The sequence below is a fragment of the Anarrhichthys ocellatus genome, unplaced genomic scaffold, assembly GCF_004355925.1.
Source record: "Anarrhichthys ocellatus isolate YVR2014 unplaced genomic scaffold, GSC_Weel_1.0 scaffold51, whole genome shotgun sequence".
In the NCBI taxonomy this organism is placed as follows: Eukaryota; Metazoa; Chordata; class Actinopteri; order Perciformes; family Anarhichadidae; genus Anarrhichthys; species Anarrhichthys ocellatus.
In genome coordinates this window covers 1,995,396-2,007,550 of record NW_022280081.1, presented here as the reverse complement: position 1 = coordinate 2,007,550, position 12,155 = coordinate 1,995,396, and the positions used below count along the sequence as shown (strand labels likewise).

General features: G+C 41.3%; 2 protein-coding genes across 3 annotated transcripts in view; both read left to right on the top strand.

The window, feature by feature from the left end:
- Positions 1-3,139, top strand: part of cwc22 (CWC22 spliceosome associated protein) — a 15,088-nt gene extending 11,949 nt beyond the window's left edge. The window contains exons 18-20 of the mRNA XM_031870184.1: positions 53-154; positions 823-980; positions 1,124-3,139. Of these exons, the coding sequence (XP_031726044.1) occupies positions 53-154; positions 823-980; positions 1,124-1,881 (1,018 nt within the window). The 3' untranslated portion in view covers positions 1,882-3,139. The remainder of the gene's footprint in view (positions 1-52; positions 155-822; positions 981-1,123) is intronic.
- Positions 3,140-7,526: 4,387 nt separating this feature from the next.
- The window catches only part of znf385b (zinc finger protein 385B), a 50,976-nt gene continuing 46,347 nt past the window's right edge, over positions 7,527-12,155 (top strand). For both annotated transcript variants that reach the window (XM_031870186.1, XM_031870185.1), the window contains exon 1: positions 7,527-7,809. The gene's annotated coding sequence lies outside the window, so the exon portion shown is untranslated. The remainder of the gene's footprint in view (positions 7,810-12,155) is intronic.

The following is a 12,155-nucleotide window of genomic DNA, read 5'->3' as shown; positions in this document are numbered from 1 at the left end:
TGTGTGTGTGTGTGTGTGTGTGTGTGTGTGTGTGTGTGTGTGTGTGTTTCAGGACTCTGCAGCCGTACTTTGAAGGTCTCTTCCCTCGGGATAATCCCAGAAATACTCGCTTTGCCATCAACTTCTTCACCTCTATCGGACTGGGAGGACTGACGTAAGGAACACATAGAAACATATTGTATACACACACTATACTGTGGCCAGTGTACACTTTGGCCACAAGTCAGAGGATGCTTCAATGTTTGAGCCGTATGTGATTGTTGAACATGTCATTCCTAAACCACAGGTGTTCATCTGCTGCTATAACTGTATCTGCAGGTCTTGAAAAGTCTCAAGGCTTTTAATTTAGTTTCCTCAAAAATATTTTGCATCTATAAATTAAAAGTGTGATTGTGTCGACAGCGGATTGTGCTCTCATAATTGGTAAATGTCAATTTTCAATTGGTAAATGTCAATTCAAGACAATGAATTTAAAGAATGAATCATTTTCCCATCCAGCCACGTCGAAGCACTGTAAAATTATGAATATAATAAATAATTGTAGTTTGTATCGTCAGGTAAAACGGGCATTAAATTGCATCTTAAATTTTAACTTGAACTCTGCAGAAACCCTGTTAGAGCCTTACAGACAGAATGATAGAAAGTTCAACACAAGAACGGAAGAACTTTTGCTTCTCAATGTAATGTTTGATCGATGGTATATTTGTGAAATTGTAATAACATTTTTTTTCAATACTAAATGAATTTGTTAACTTCTGTGTAAACATTGGCGTGAATGTTGTGTATGTACAAACATTTCACACACATAATTCTCTTTCTCAGGGACGAGTTGAGGGAACATTTGAAGAACGCTCCCAAGATGATCATGACTCAGAACCAGGAAGTGGAATCCTCTGACTCCTCCTCTTCATCCTCCTCTTCATCCTCCTCCTCAGACTCCTCCAGCGAATCAGATTCTGACTCCTCCAGCAGCAGCTCAGGTACATCCATGTTTTTTTTTTTTATTAAAAGTGAATCTGATTGCATCTTTTTAATCTGTAAATGACGTGCTGTATTCTTCTTCTGAAAAATCTGAAACAAAAAAAGAGTAATATATATTTTATTTTACCCTCTTGTCCTCCAGACTCAGACAGCAAACACAGAAAGAAGAAGAAGAGAAAAGAACAAAGCGAGGTGAAGAACAACAAGAAGAAGAAAGGGGAGGAGAAGAAGAAGAAGAAGAAGGAAAAACAGTCGGACAAGAAGCAAGTCGGACGCAAGAACGGCGACGACGAGGAGGATGATGACAGCAATGACGAGAAGCAGGCTAAGGACAGGAAAGGCCTTGCACGTGAGGTGGAGGGGCGTGAGCGTGCACGTGAGGTGGAGGGGCGTGAGCGTGCACGTGAGGTGGAGGGGCGTGAGCGTGCACGTGAGGTGGAGGGGCGCGAGCGTGCACGTGAGGTGGAGGGGCGTGAGGTGGAGGGGCGCGAGCGTCCACGTGAGTTGGAGGGGCGCGAGCGTCCACGTGAGTTGGAGGGGCGCGAGCGTCCACGTGAGTTGGAGGGGCGCGAGCGTCCACGTGAGGTGGAGGGGCGCGAGCGTCCACGTGAGGTGGAGGGGCGCGAGCGTCCACGTGAGGTGGAGGGGCGCGAGACTACCCGCCGGAGCAGACGGGACGAAAGGGCCGAGGAGGAGCAGGAGGAGGACAGGAGACGCAAAATGGACTTTCAAGGCCGACAAAGAGAAGGAGAGAGTGAGAGAGAGCAAGGGAGGGAGAGAGAGACTGAGGAGAAGAGAGAGGGCGAGAGAGAGCGAGAGAAGCCGAGGGACAGAGAGAGGAATAAAGAGAACAGAGACAGGAACAGAGAGAGAGAGGAGAGGAGGAGGAGGAGGAGGTAAAACATCAGCGATGGACTGACGGCTGTCATCTCTTGCTTCTTTACCTCATCCCGTCACTCTGGTTCTTTTGGGTTTGGGACCTGTCACTGTCTCTCTTCGCCTGTTTCTCTGTTCCTAATCTGTCTGTCTGTATTTTCTATTATTGATTTTTGCTGTTGATGAAATTTGAAAAAAAAAAAAAAACATTAAAGTTGCTTTAGATGTTTTTTTAAAATCTGTTTCCGGTTCAACTGTTTTCAGCATCCGACCAGTATTCTTATTTCACTGTGCAGTCACTGATCAGCCACTGTCCTCAGTAAAACATCTATATTTTAATATGTTCTACTTATCACCATCACTACTACTGCAGTTTGTAATATTTAATAATAGTGATAGCTATTAATCATGATCTCAATATGAAGCCAAACATTTTTGGTCATCATGCTTTTTATATTCTGAGCAGAATGCTGCAGTGTTTGCTCTTCAGCTCCTCTTCTCCAAAGAACAGACTGAGGATGAGTGTAATGTAGCTCTTTCGATTGCTACGTCCTTTGAATACGTACAATCAAATTATAAATGTGACCAATGTGATTTGGACCAAAAATGTGACACTTTGTGAAAGTTGCTTGTTAGCTTAGGAACTTCCTTTGTACAGAGCTGTGTCTCCTCGTTTCTAGTCTTTATGCTAAGCTACGCTAACGAATAAGCATATTTCTGCAAAATGTCAAACTGTTCCTTTAAGAGAGAAATAAATATATACAGTATATTGGAATACCGGAAAAAGACAAAAAAAACTACAGAAGTAGAGCCAATACATTATCCGCAGTAGAAGAAGGGACCACACTGCAGGAATACAGATGATGCCAATATAAAATCTACAGAGTGAAACTAGTGGAAGCAGCTGCTTAAAATTGTCCAAACGTTTTGTGAAACCAGGTGATACCAGTACCAACGGTAGCACCAACAGGTGAAGACCAGCTGGACCTCTTTGTACCACGGTTATGTAGGCCTACAGGTGTTTCCTGGCTTATACAGGCTCACCTGTTTCAGGTTTCACCACTTGAATAATAAAAAAAACAGTTCAGGTTGCTGAAGGCAGCATTTTTGTTAACGGTAAACATCAGCTCGCGTCGGCACAGAATGTGCTGATGTCGGCAGTGAACATGTTTCATCAACAGAAGCAATGGTGTTTCTGCGGTCCGGCGCGCCCTCACCTCTCACCTGCTTGGTATCTGTGGGCTGACGCATCTGTGGGCTGATGAACAGGTAAACCACTCCATGAGCAGGAAACATCCACCATTATGGATTCTGACAGACGCTCACTCGCCTGTCTGTGACCATCGCCTGTGCGTTTTCCCTGTAAATGTATAATAAAAGATATTTCATTTTATGTAGTCTTTGTAATCTTTGGAAGAGTAGAGACTCAAGTACTGTACGTAAGTAGAATTTTAAAATACTTGTACTCTACCTGAGTAGTTCCATTTTATGCTACTTTATACTGGCACTCTTTATTATTCATACAAAATACAATCAACTAATACATTATTAAATATTTTGGATCAAGACAGCAGTGGTATAAAAAGTAGTTGGAACACTTGCACAATATTGCATCAAAATTATAATCCAGTTATGTATACATCTGAAATGGGCCATTCTGCATGAGTACTTTTACGTTCTTACTTTTTTTTCTTACTTATCTGTGTGGGTTGTGAGTCAAATCCTACTAAACTAAAGTTGTTTTTAGTAACTTCTGACTGTAAACACCTGATTTGCTTTGAACAGTAAGCATAAATACACAGCCAGTCCTTAGCTCTGGTTTAAGGATTTGACTCCATCATTGTCCAAACACACTTGCAATTAATATTTTGTATTATATAGCTTATTTATTTGTTTTTGGGACACCGCTGTTAGCTCATGTAATTAAGCTCCACACAATTACCTGCCTTTGCTACTGAGCCTTTTAGTTTGATTTCAGTCCAGAGGAAGAAGAAGAAGATGCATCTACCTTCTCGTAAATCAACAGAAAACTATTTACTGACGGTAGTTTTAATCAGTGAGGTTAAACAAGCTGCTGCACAGTCAAAGTCAAAAAGTTCAACCAAACCAGCACCTTTAAAACTTGCTGATTAACATGTAATTTCTCTTTTGTGTAACTCTAGCTTCATATTTAGAGTACAAATATTTACATTTAACTTTCGGCAACAAAGAGAGGAAGCATTTTTTATCAAAATGTCAAACTATTCATTTAAGAAGAAGCACTTTTGACTGACACGCTTCACAGGAAGTGGATCAGAAAGTTTGCACCACACTGGAATTTATCAGTTTAAATCAGTGTGTGTGTGTGTGTGTGTGTGTGTGTGTGTGTGTGTGTGTGTGTGCCCACTGTTTTTTATCATCTTTGTGTTTGTGCTGGTGTTACTGGAGAGTCTTCCATCTCTCTCTCTCTCTCTCTCTCTCTCTCTCTCTCTCTCTCTCTGTATCCTTGTACAACCTTGATGTGATGTTCAAGGTGAGGGGGGAAGATGTGATGTATGTATACGCGTGTGTCTGTGCGTGCGTGCAAGTGGGTCGCTGCAGTGCTGGACTGTGATTGGCTGGACGTCCTGAGGAGCAGATGAACTGGATTGGTTTGCAGCAGTAGCAAATGGAGGAACAGATCCACTGGGACCTGTGAGCTGCAAGGTACTCTGGCAAACCACATCAAGGTCCTGAGGGGGGAGGTTGAGGGTAAAGTCAGAGAATTGTGCAGGATCACTGATAAAGATGATCTCAATCTTTTAAATTCTAGTATAGACCCCAAATTTGTCAAACATGTCCGGCTGACTATATCATTTAACAATGTCAACAAAATGATACAAAATATGTGGAATATTTTCATTTGACTCTTTGGGTTTGAATATCTCACTCAATGTAAACGTCATGAAGCTTCAGTGAAGGGGCACAAAATGTCAGTAAACATGTAAACTCTCTTTTAGCTCCGTTTTTGGTCTCTACCAACTCCTGGGGGAAATATGGCTCATTAGCTGAAATGCTTCACTATGTTCACCAGTTGGTCTCCAACTCTGTCACTTGCCGTTTGATGCTGATCAGGTAATAAACAGTAGGTTTTTAAAACTTTTTGCCAAAAAATAAAAAATTCCTGTGAGAGCATTGACAAAGACCTGAAACGGTGATTCTGTAGGCTGTAAAAACAAAAAAAAGGCGCTGAAAGACGCTAAAATGCTCTGTAGAGCTGAGAGGAACTGCAGTGTTGGGGGATAATTATCCTTGGATTCATCACTATGGGAAACATCTTTCTCATAAAAATAAAAAAGTAGTGACATCACTGTTGGGTGTGTTTACAGGGGCAACAAAACACACTTCTGACCACACCCAAACGGGAAACAGGCTTCAAGAAACATTGTTTGATTTGCAGCACTCACTGGGAAATGAAAGGATGAGACTGGCAACAAATCCCATGAAAATACCAAAACCTACGATATGTGTTGCTGTCTGACTTCTCCACCGTGTCTGTGGCTGTTAGAAGACCTAGATTTTTAAAAATAAATAAATAAATAAAGGTTCAGTAATTTCCTAAAATAGCTGGTCACTAGCTTTTAGCAAACGTTACTCAAAAGGATATAGTGCATTTGTTGGGAACTATTTTCAGTGGTGGATTAATACACATTTAGTGAGTATTTCCGGCAGGAAACATGTCACCCAGTGTAACGGTTTGGCTCCCTGATGGGTTTTTTCTACAACAATGGAGCTCTATAGCACAGATGAATAAGACAATACTTATCGACAGATCAATTGATACTTCTTTGTTGGTTTTGGTCTCTTCTTGATATTTGTTGGCAGTGTAAGACAAATACAGAATATCACCAGACTTAACTTCATGTAGCTTTAGACTTATCTTTATGAGAGGTGGCTCTACTTCAGCAGTTTCCCATCATGCTTTGGGTTTGTTGGGATGTTGACAACATTTCTGAGCTTCAGAGAGAGAGAGAGAGAGAGAGAGAGAGAGAGAGAGGCAGGCAGATGTGTGTCTCTCTCAGAGCAGTAGTGTGGAATGTCTCAGCTCTCTGACATCATGTTACTGTCTGTCATCTGGAAATTTCCATATCTCCTAAAAATACGCCATTCACCATCAGTCAAAGATAAAGCAATAAAGAACCAAATTAAATACAATAATTATCCACCATAAACTATCAGTTAATGAGAAGTTTTAAATGGTGTTACTGCAATGTACATACATTGTTTTACATTGTTTGATAGCCAGATAACTAGTTCTATGAGATGCTATTTAATAGATTGATAGGAATATATAAATGCAGGAAATAGCATTTCTATTTTTAAATTCTTTTAAGAAACTCTGACATGAAAAAGGTCAACAATAAATGATAATCTAGAAAATGTTTTGACAAAACCATAGGGCCAGAAAAAAATATCAATGAGTTGCAAACACGTTCGTGACATGAATGAACAATGAATTGTTTCTATGATACTTTAGTTGCAGTTCAGTGGTCATGCATGTATAATATTATTTTGTGTTATAAAATTATTATAATTATTTTTATAATTATTATTTAGTTAGTTTCGGTGGCCCGAAGAATAATTTCCCCTAATTTCTCCCCAAAACATCTGATAAACAGTTTTTCAGATATTGACTTTGTGATTTTCAACAACCAGATAAGAATGATATGATTATTAAAACGCAACATTGGCATCAGTCAAATCTGATCCAACCACAACCACAACCACACAGTCCTGATGAAACAGAGGAGCTGGATTATTGAGAATAATAACTGCACTTTAGTTATGGATATTTAATGTTTAATGTATATGGAATGTAGCTAAGTACAGTATCCTACTTAAGTACAATTTTGAGGTACTTGTACTTTACTTTTTTAACCTGTAGTTATCCTTCCACTCCTCTACATTTCAGAGGGAAATATACATTTATACTCCACTACATCTATTTGACAACTTTAATTAGTAGTTATTTACAGATTCTGATTATTAACACAATATATAATCAAATGATAAATAAGGATCTACTATCATAGATTAAACTACCAAACTGTGTGTCTGAAATATTAAAAGTGCTTCACCTTACCAGCTGGAACATTAAAGTGCTGAACACATTAATGTTTAGATAATTATAATCCAGTAATTTCAAATTTGTATGTAAAGGAACATTTTGCATAATGAGTAGCCTACTTTTACTTTTGGTACATTAAGTATGATGTTAATACTTTTGTACTTTTACTTGAGGTAAAGTATTGAATGCAGGACTTTTACTTACAGAGTATACTATTACACTGTGGTATTGCTACTTTTACTTAAATAAAAAAATCGGAGTATTTTTCCATTGTTTGAAACAGAGTTTTCAGGGGCTTTAAGTGCTAGTTTCAAATCAGGGTGGAGGAAACTGCGAAAAGATCCTTTAACCTGACACCTTATGACGTCATGAACAGGTGAGTTGACAGTAAATACAGAGAGAGAGAGAGAGAGAGAGACGGGTAGACACTACCGAGCACTGCTGAGATAAATGCATGTGCTGCAGCCAGTATTTACAGTATTTATCCGCCTGCTTTCAGACGTTTTTTCCTTTAAAGATTCATCCAATTTTTATTTTTATTGGATGCAATTTAATCCTGTGTCTCTCTCCCCTCTCGCTCCCTTTTGAGCGTGGCGCATGCGCAGTCCCACCACTCTGCTCTCGGTGCGGCGCAGAGCGCGCGTTGCTCCGACAGAGTTGATGATCAGTGTCCGGGATACCTGATGGATGGATAGATGGATGGACGATCGATGGCCTGATCAATCAAAAGCCCCGCGCGGACTCACAGTCAGGACACACACACACGCGCGCGCGCACACACCTGTTTAAAATGAGCGGCTGCTGATATTGTCTGTGTGAGTGGAGTTCAGCGCGCCTCTACTTTCTTCATCCATCCATCACCTCCGGTAAGTCACCTTCCTTTTCCTCCTCCTCTTCTTCTTCTACTTCTGTCTCTTTCCCCCCCTTTATTCCTCTTTCTTCTTCTTTCTCTTATGTTGTCTGGGTTGGTTGAAGGTTATAAAACGGACCGAACAGCAGCAGAGGCTGTAAACCGATTGTTGTTAAACCGAGACTGTCCGTCCGTCCGGTGTCTTTTTGTGTCTGGATCACTTTCTGCCTGCATTTGTCTGTCTTGCTTTTTTAAACATCCGTTTCTTCTCCGTCTGTTTGTCTTTTTAAAGCCTGTCTGTGTTTTCTATTTCTCTGTAGAATTTATAGTAAAACGATATATGTGTAATATGGCTGAACTGTGATCTGATTTAAGCTGATTTTGAGCAGGCTACAATAGTTCTATTTGCTATTCTATATTTTGAAATGTAGGTAAAGGAATAAAGTAAAATGGAAATAATCAATTAAAAAGTACTAATAAAAGTAGTAAAAAATACAAAAATGTCTAATGTGTCTTATGAATTGATTAGTCTATTAAGATGAACCATTGTCTATAGCTGTCACATACGTGTGGTGGACTACAGTACATTTATTACTACACCTTCTGTCCATTCTGCAGTATTTCATTCTTAGTACGTCAGTACATTTTGTTGTTAATACTTAAATACTTTTACTTTGAATGCAGGACTTAACCTGTAATGAAGTATTTCTTATCGTGTATTATTACTACTTTTATTATAATTAAGGATTGTAATTGTGCTTCCACCACTGCATCTGTTTATTTCTAGTTCTAGTCTTTCAATACTTTCTCTCTCTCAGTAATTTTTTTTTGTACTTGTACTACACGTGGAGTTTCTGTGATTTGTTTATTAATAAAATATTTGATTGCCATTAGAAATTATTGTCAACTATTTTCATAATAGGTTAACCTCTTAGGTAATATATCAGGCACACATGGAAAATATGAGATGGTTGTAGGTTCTAAATCTGCTTCTTCTTCTTCTCGCACATGATAGTACATTTAATATTTTTGGGCTTTGGACCATTGATCGGACATAACTATAGACATTTAATGAGGCTCTAGAAAATTGTGATGAGTATTTTTCACTGTTTTCTTTTGTTTCATAAACCAAACGATAAATCAGTAGATTGAAAAAATACCTTGACGATCGATCGACATGTGTTTCTGTCTCTTTTTTAAATTAAATGAACTGCAGTTGGTATAGGGGACAGCAGGTATGACTGACAATCTCTTGTAATTTTCTCCAAATTGAAATGTAAATGTTTCAAAAACAGTTTCTAGACAGCAGAATAAAGGATTGTGGCTGACTGTTTTTTTGCACATGGAACAGAGTTGGTTTGACCTGCAGTCTTTAATTATTTACATCAAAACACTTTAAACTGTAATCAAATATGAAAAAACTTTAACTTATTCCTTTGAAATGAGGGCTGAAGAGGAGAGCAGGCAGACAGACAGACAGTTATTATAATCTTGTATGTGTATTGAACATGCTTCATTATTGTCAGATAATCCCTTACAAAGCCTACATACACACTCACACGCACACACACACACACAATCCGAATCATAACAGTTGTCTCTCTCTCTCTTTCTGTCACAGAGATGTTGTTAATTTTCACATAGGTGACAGTATGACAGTCTGTGTTTGCGTGTGTGCGTGTGTGTGTGTGTGTGTGTGTGTGTGTATGTGTGTGTAGGTGTGTGTGTGTGTGTGTGTGTTGATCAGTCTGATAATGACACCTGATCAGCTGGACTGTAGTGCCCCCTACAGCTCGAACAGAAACAGACCTGAACCCTGATTGTCATCCTAAAACATCTCCTCATTTGCTTTCCTACCTCTACCTTTTCTTTCCTTACCTCCTCCCTTCATTCCCTAAGTCTAAACCTTTCCTCCTTTACCTCCATCTTTTGTTTAATGCCTCCATTTTTACTACTTTTACTTTGTGACCTGGAAACTGATTTCAGTGTTGCCGTCTCCTCCGTCGTCCCATATGAAATGAACAACACCCCCATCTCCTTTCTTTCCTTCCTCCCTAGCAGAGGAATTTCCCCCTCAGTGTGTTTCCTCCTGCCGCTCTTTGTTTGGATGTTTGGACCTTCTGCCTGTGCTTCTCAGGCTTCTGTGAGACTAATTAACACGAATGAACTTAATTAAAATCTTCTGTTTAAGACAGAAGAGGAAAGCTGACAGTCTGAGAAGCAGGAACAGGAGCTCAACGTCCAATCAGAAGACAGAAACACAGAATGTTAGACTATACCAACTAGTCATTACTACAGTAGATAACCCGCTACTGGACCATATTAACTGACTCCTATCTCCACAAAGGGAGACAGAAGGGAAACACAGTGACACAATGTCAGCTGCTGTGTTTACAGGCGAGCCGTCGATGCGGTCATGAATCTCATTTTTGGTCGGCCATTTCCATGTTCCGATCTCCACACATTAAGCGGGAGGGATTGGAAGCAGTGCCCTGATGTCCACTGAATTCTTTTCAAGCATTGCATTGCCTGCAAGGCATCTTAAAGGTGCATATATACTTTCAGGTCGAGGTAGCTCTGAAACGCAGGATATTCTTGCATTTCGCCTTCCAGGGGATAGCATACAAGTACACAGACTGCCGTTCGGCTATGCCCTTGCCCCCCCCACACCTTCAACAGTTGTGTGGACACAGCATTTCAGCTACACAATAGAAGCATAGAAGGTCTTCTTTTATCTCTGAAACCTCATCATCATGGCTAAGTCCATGAATGGTCTATGTTTCACACAGACTGGTTAACCTTACAACTAACCAATTTGGGGTTCACGATCAACTGGAAAGGGGAGCAGGCCCCTACCACACCCAAAGGTGGAGTATCTTTGGGGCCATGCTCGACTCGTGTCGTAGGCTGCGGCTGCAGGCAGTCTGCAACTATATAACGGTATAACAGTGATGTTGTTGACTGTCAAGCAGGCGCTGGGGTTTGAGGCAGCGGCCCATCCGGTGGTACCGCTGGGGCTCCTGCACATGCGGCACTTGGTTACCATTCCCTCCTCCTTGACGGGGTGGGGAGGGTCCGGCCTGGGGAGAGTTGTAGGTGATGTGGGGCCCCGACAGAGGACTGACACATCGGCCTCGAGCTACGGGCAGTGTTCTTGGTCCTTCAACACTTCAGGTACCTGATACTGGGGAGGCACGTGTTGGTAAGGACCTACCACTGCACCGTGGTGGCCTACATCAACAGGCAGGGCGGAGTTCGGTCCGCTGCCCTGTTGAGGATGGCGGAGAGCCGGTGGTTCAGGGCCTCAGAGGACCTGTTGTTGCTGAAGGCTCTCCACATTCCCCGGTCGGTAAAGCTTTTTTTTTGTCAAACGAAGCAACCCCCGCTGCCCGCTATGATTCTCCCTGACACAGCAGGACAATCCAGCCCTGGGGGTGGACGCCTTTGCACATGTGTCATGGTCAAGAAAGCTGCTTTATCCCTTTCCTCCGCTCCATCTCATCCCTCCCCTGTTGGAGAGAGTGACGCGGTAGCAGTTGTCGGTCATTCTGGTGGCCCCAGGTCGCCGCTCGGCATACACGGTATGCACAAATGACAACGACTATGACACCCCAGTCCTGGACCTTTCCCCCTGTCTCAGGAGATGGGTGCAATAGGCGCACTGCCTAATCCCGGACGTTCTTTCCAGGCTTGGCTGAGGAGGGATCTGCAGCATCTACTGTACCCATAGAGTCCAGTAAAGTCACACACAAAGGTTACGATATTGTAACCCTTGTTCTATAAGCGCAGGTTGAGCCCTCTACCAAGGTCACCCTGCTGCCACTACGCCACTCGCTGCAGAAGGCGTGGGATAGTTTACAGCGTTGTGAGCTGCCTTATATACTGTAGTAGGACAGTATGTAGGACATGTATTTTGGTTGGCAAGTCATGTTTGGCCAGCTACCCTAATGCAAATTGGTGCTCGTTATTGGAGGAGAGTTTTACCCATGGAGTCCAGGGCTCCGCCTGTGTTTATTAAACTAGGGTTACAATATCGTAACCTTCGATCGACCATACAAACTGACTCATAGATTTTTTTAACCTGAACTGATTGTGAGTAGCTTTGACACCCTGTTAGTTTGCATTGTCAAGTTGTACAGTGCAGTAAAGGTACATTTATCCTACTGTAACACACTCTCTCTTGTTCTCCTCTACACAAATCAATTTTTACCTATTTATAGAACATGACAACATTACTAAACACTGCGTTTTTGTGTGTTTGTTTGTGTGCCAGGACTCCAGCAGTGGGCAGATTGAGAAGCAGCATGTTGTTACGTCAGGACAGATTAGTTTGAAAACCTGCAGAGAGCACACACACACACA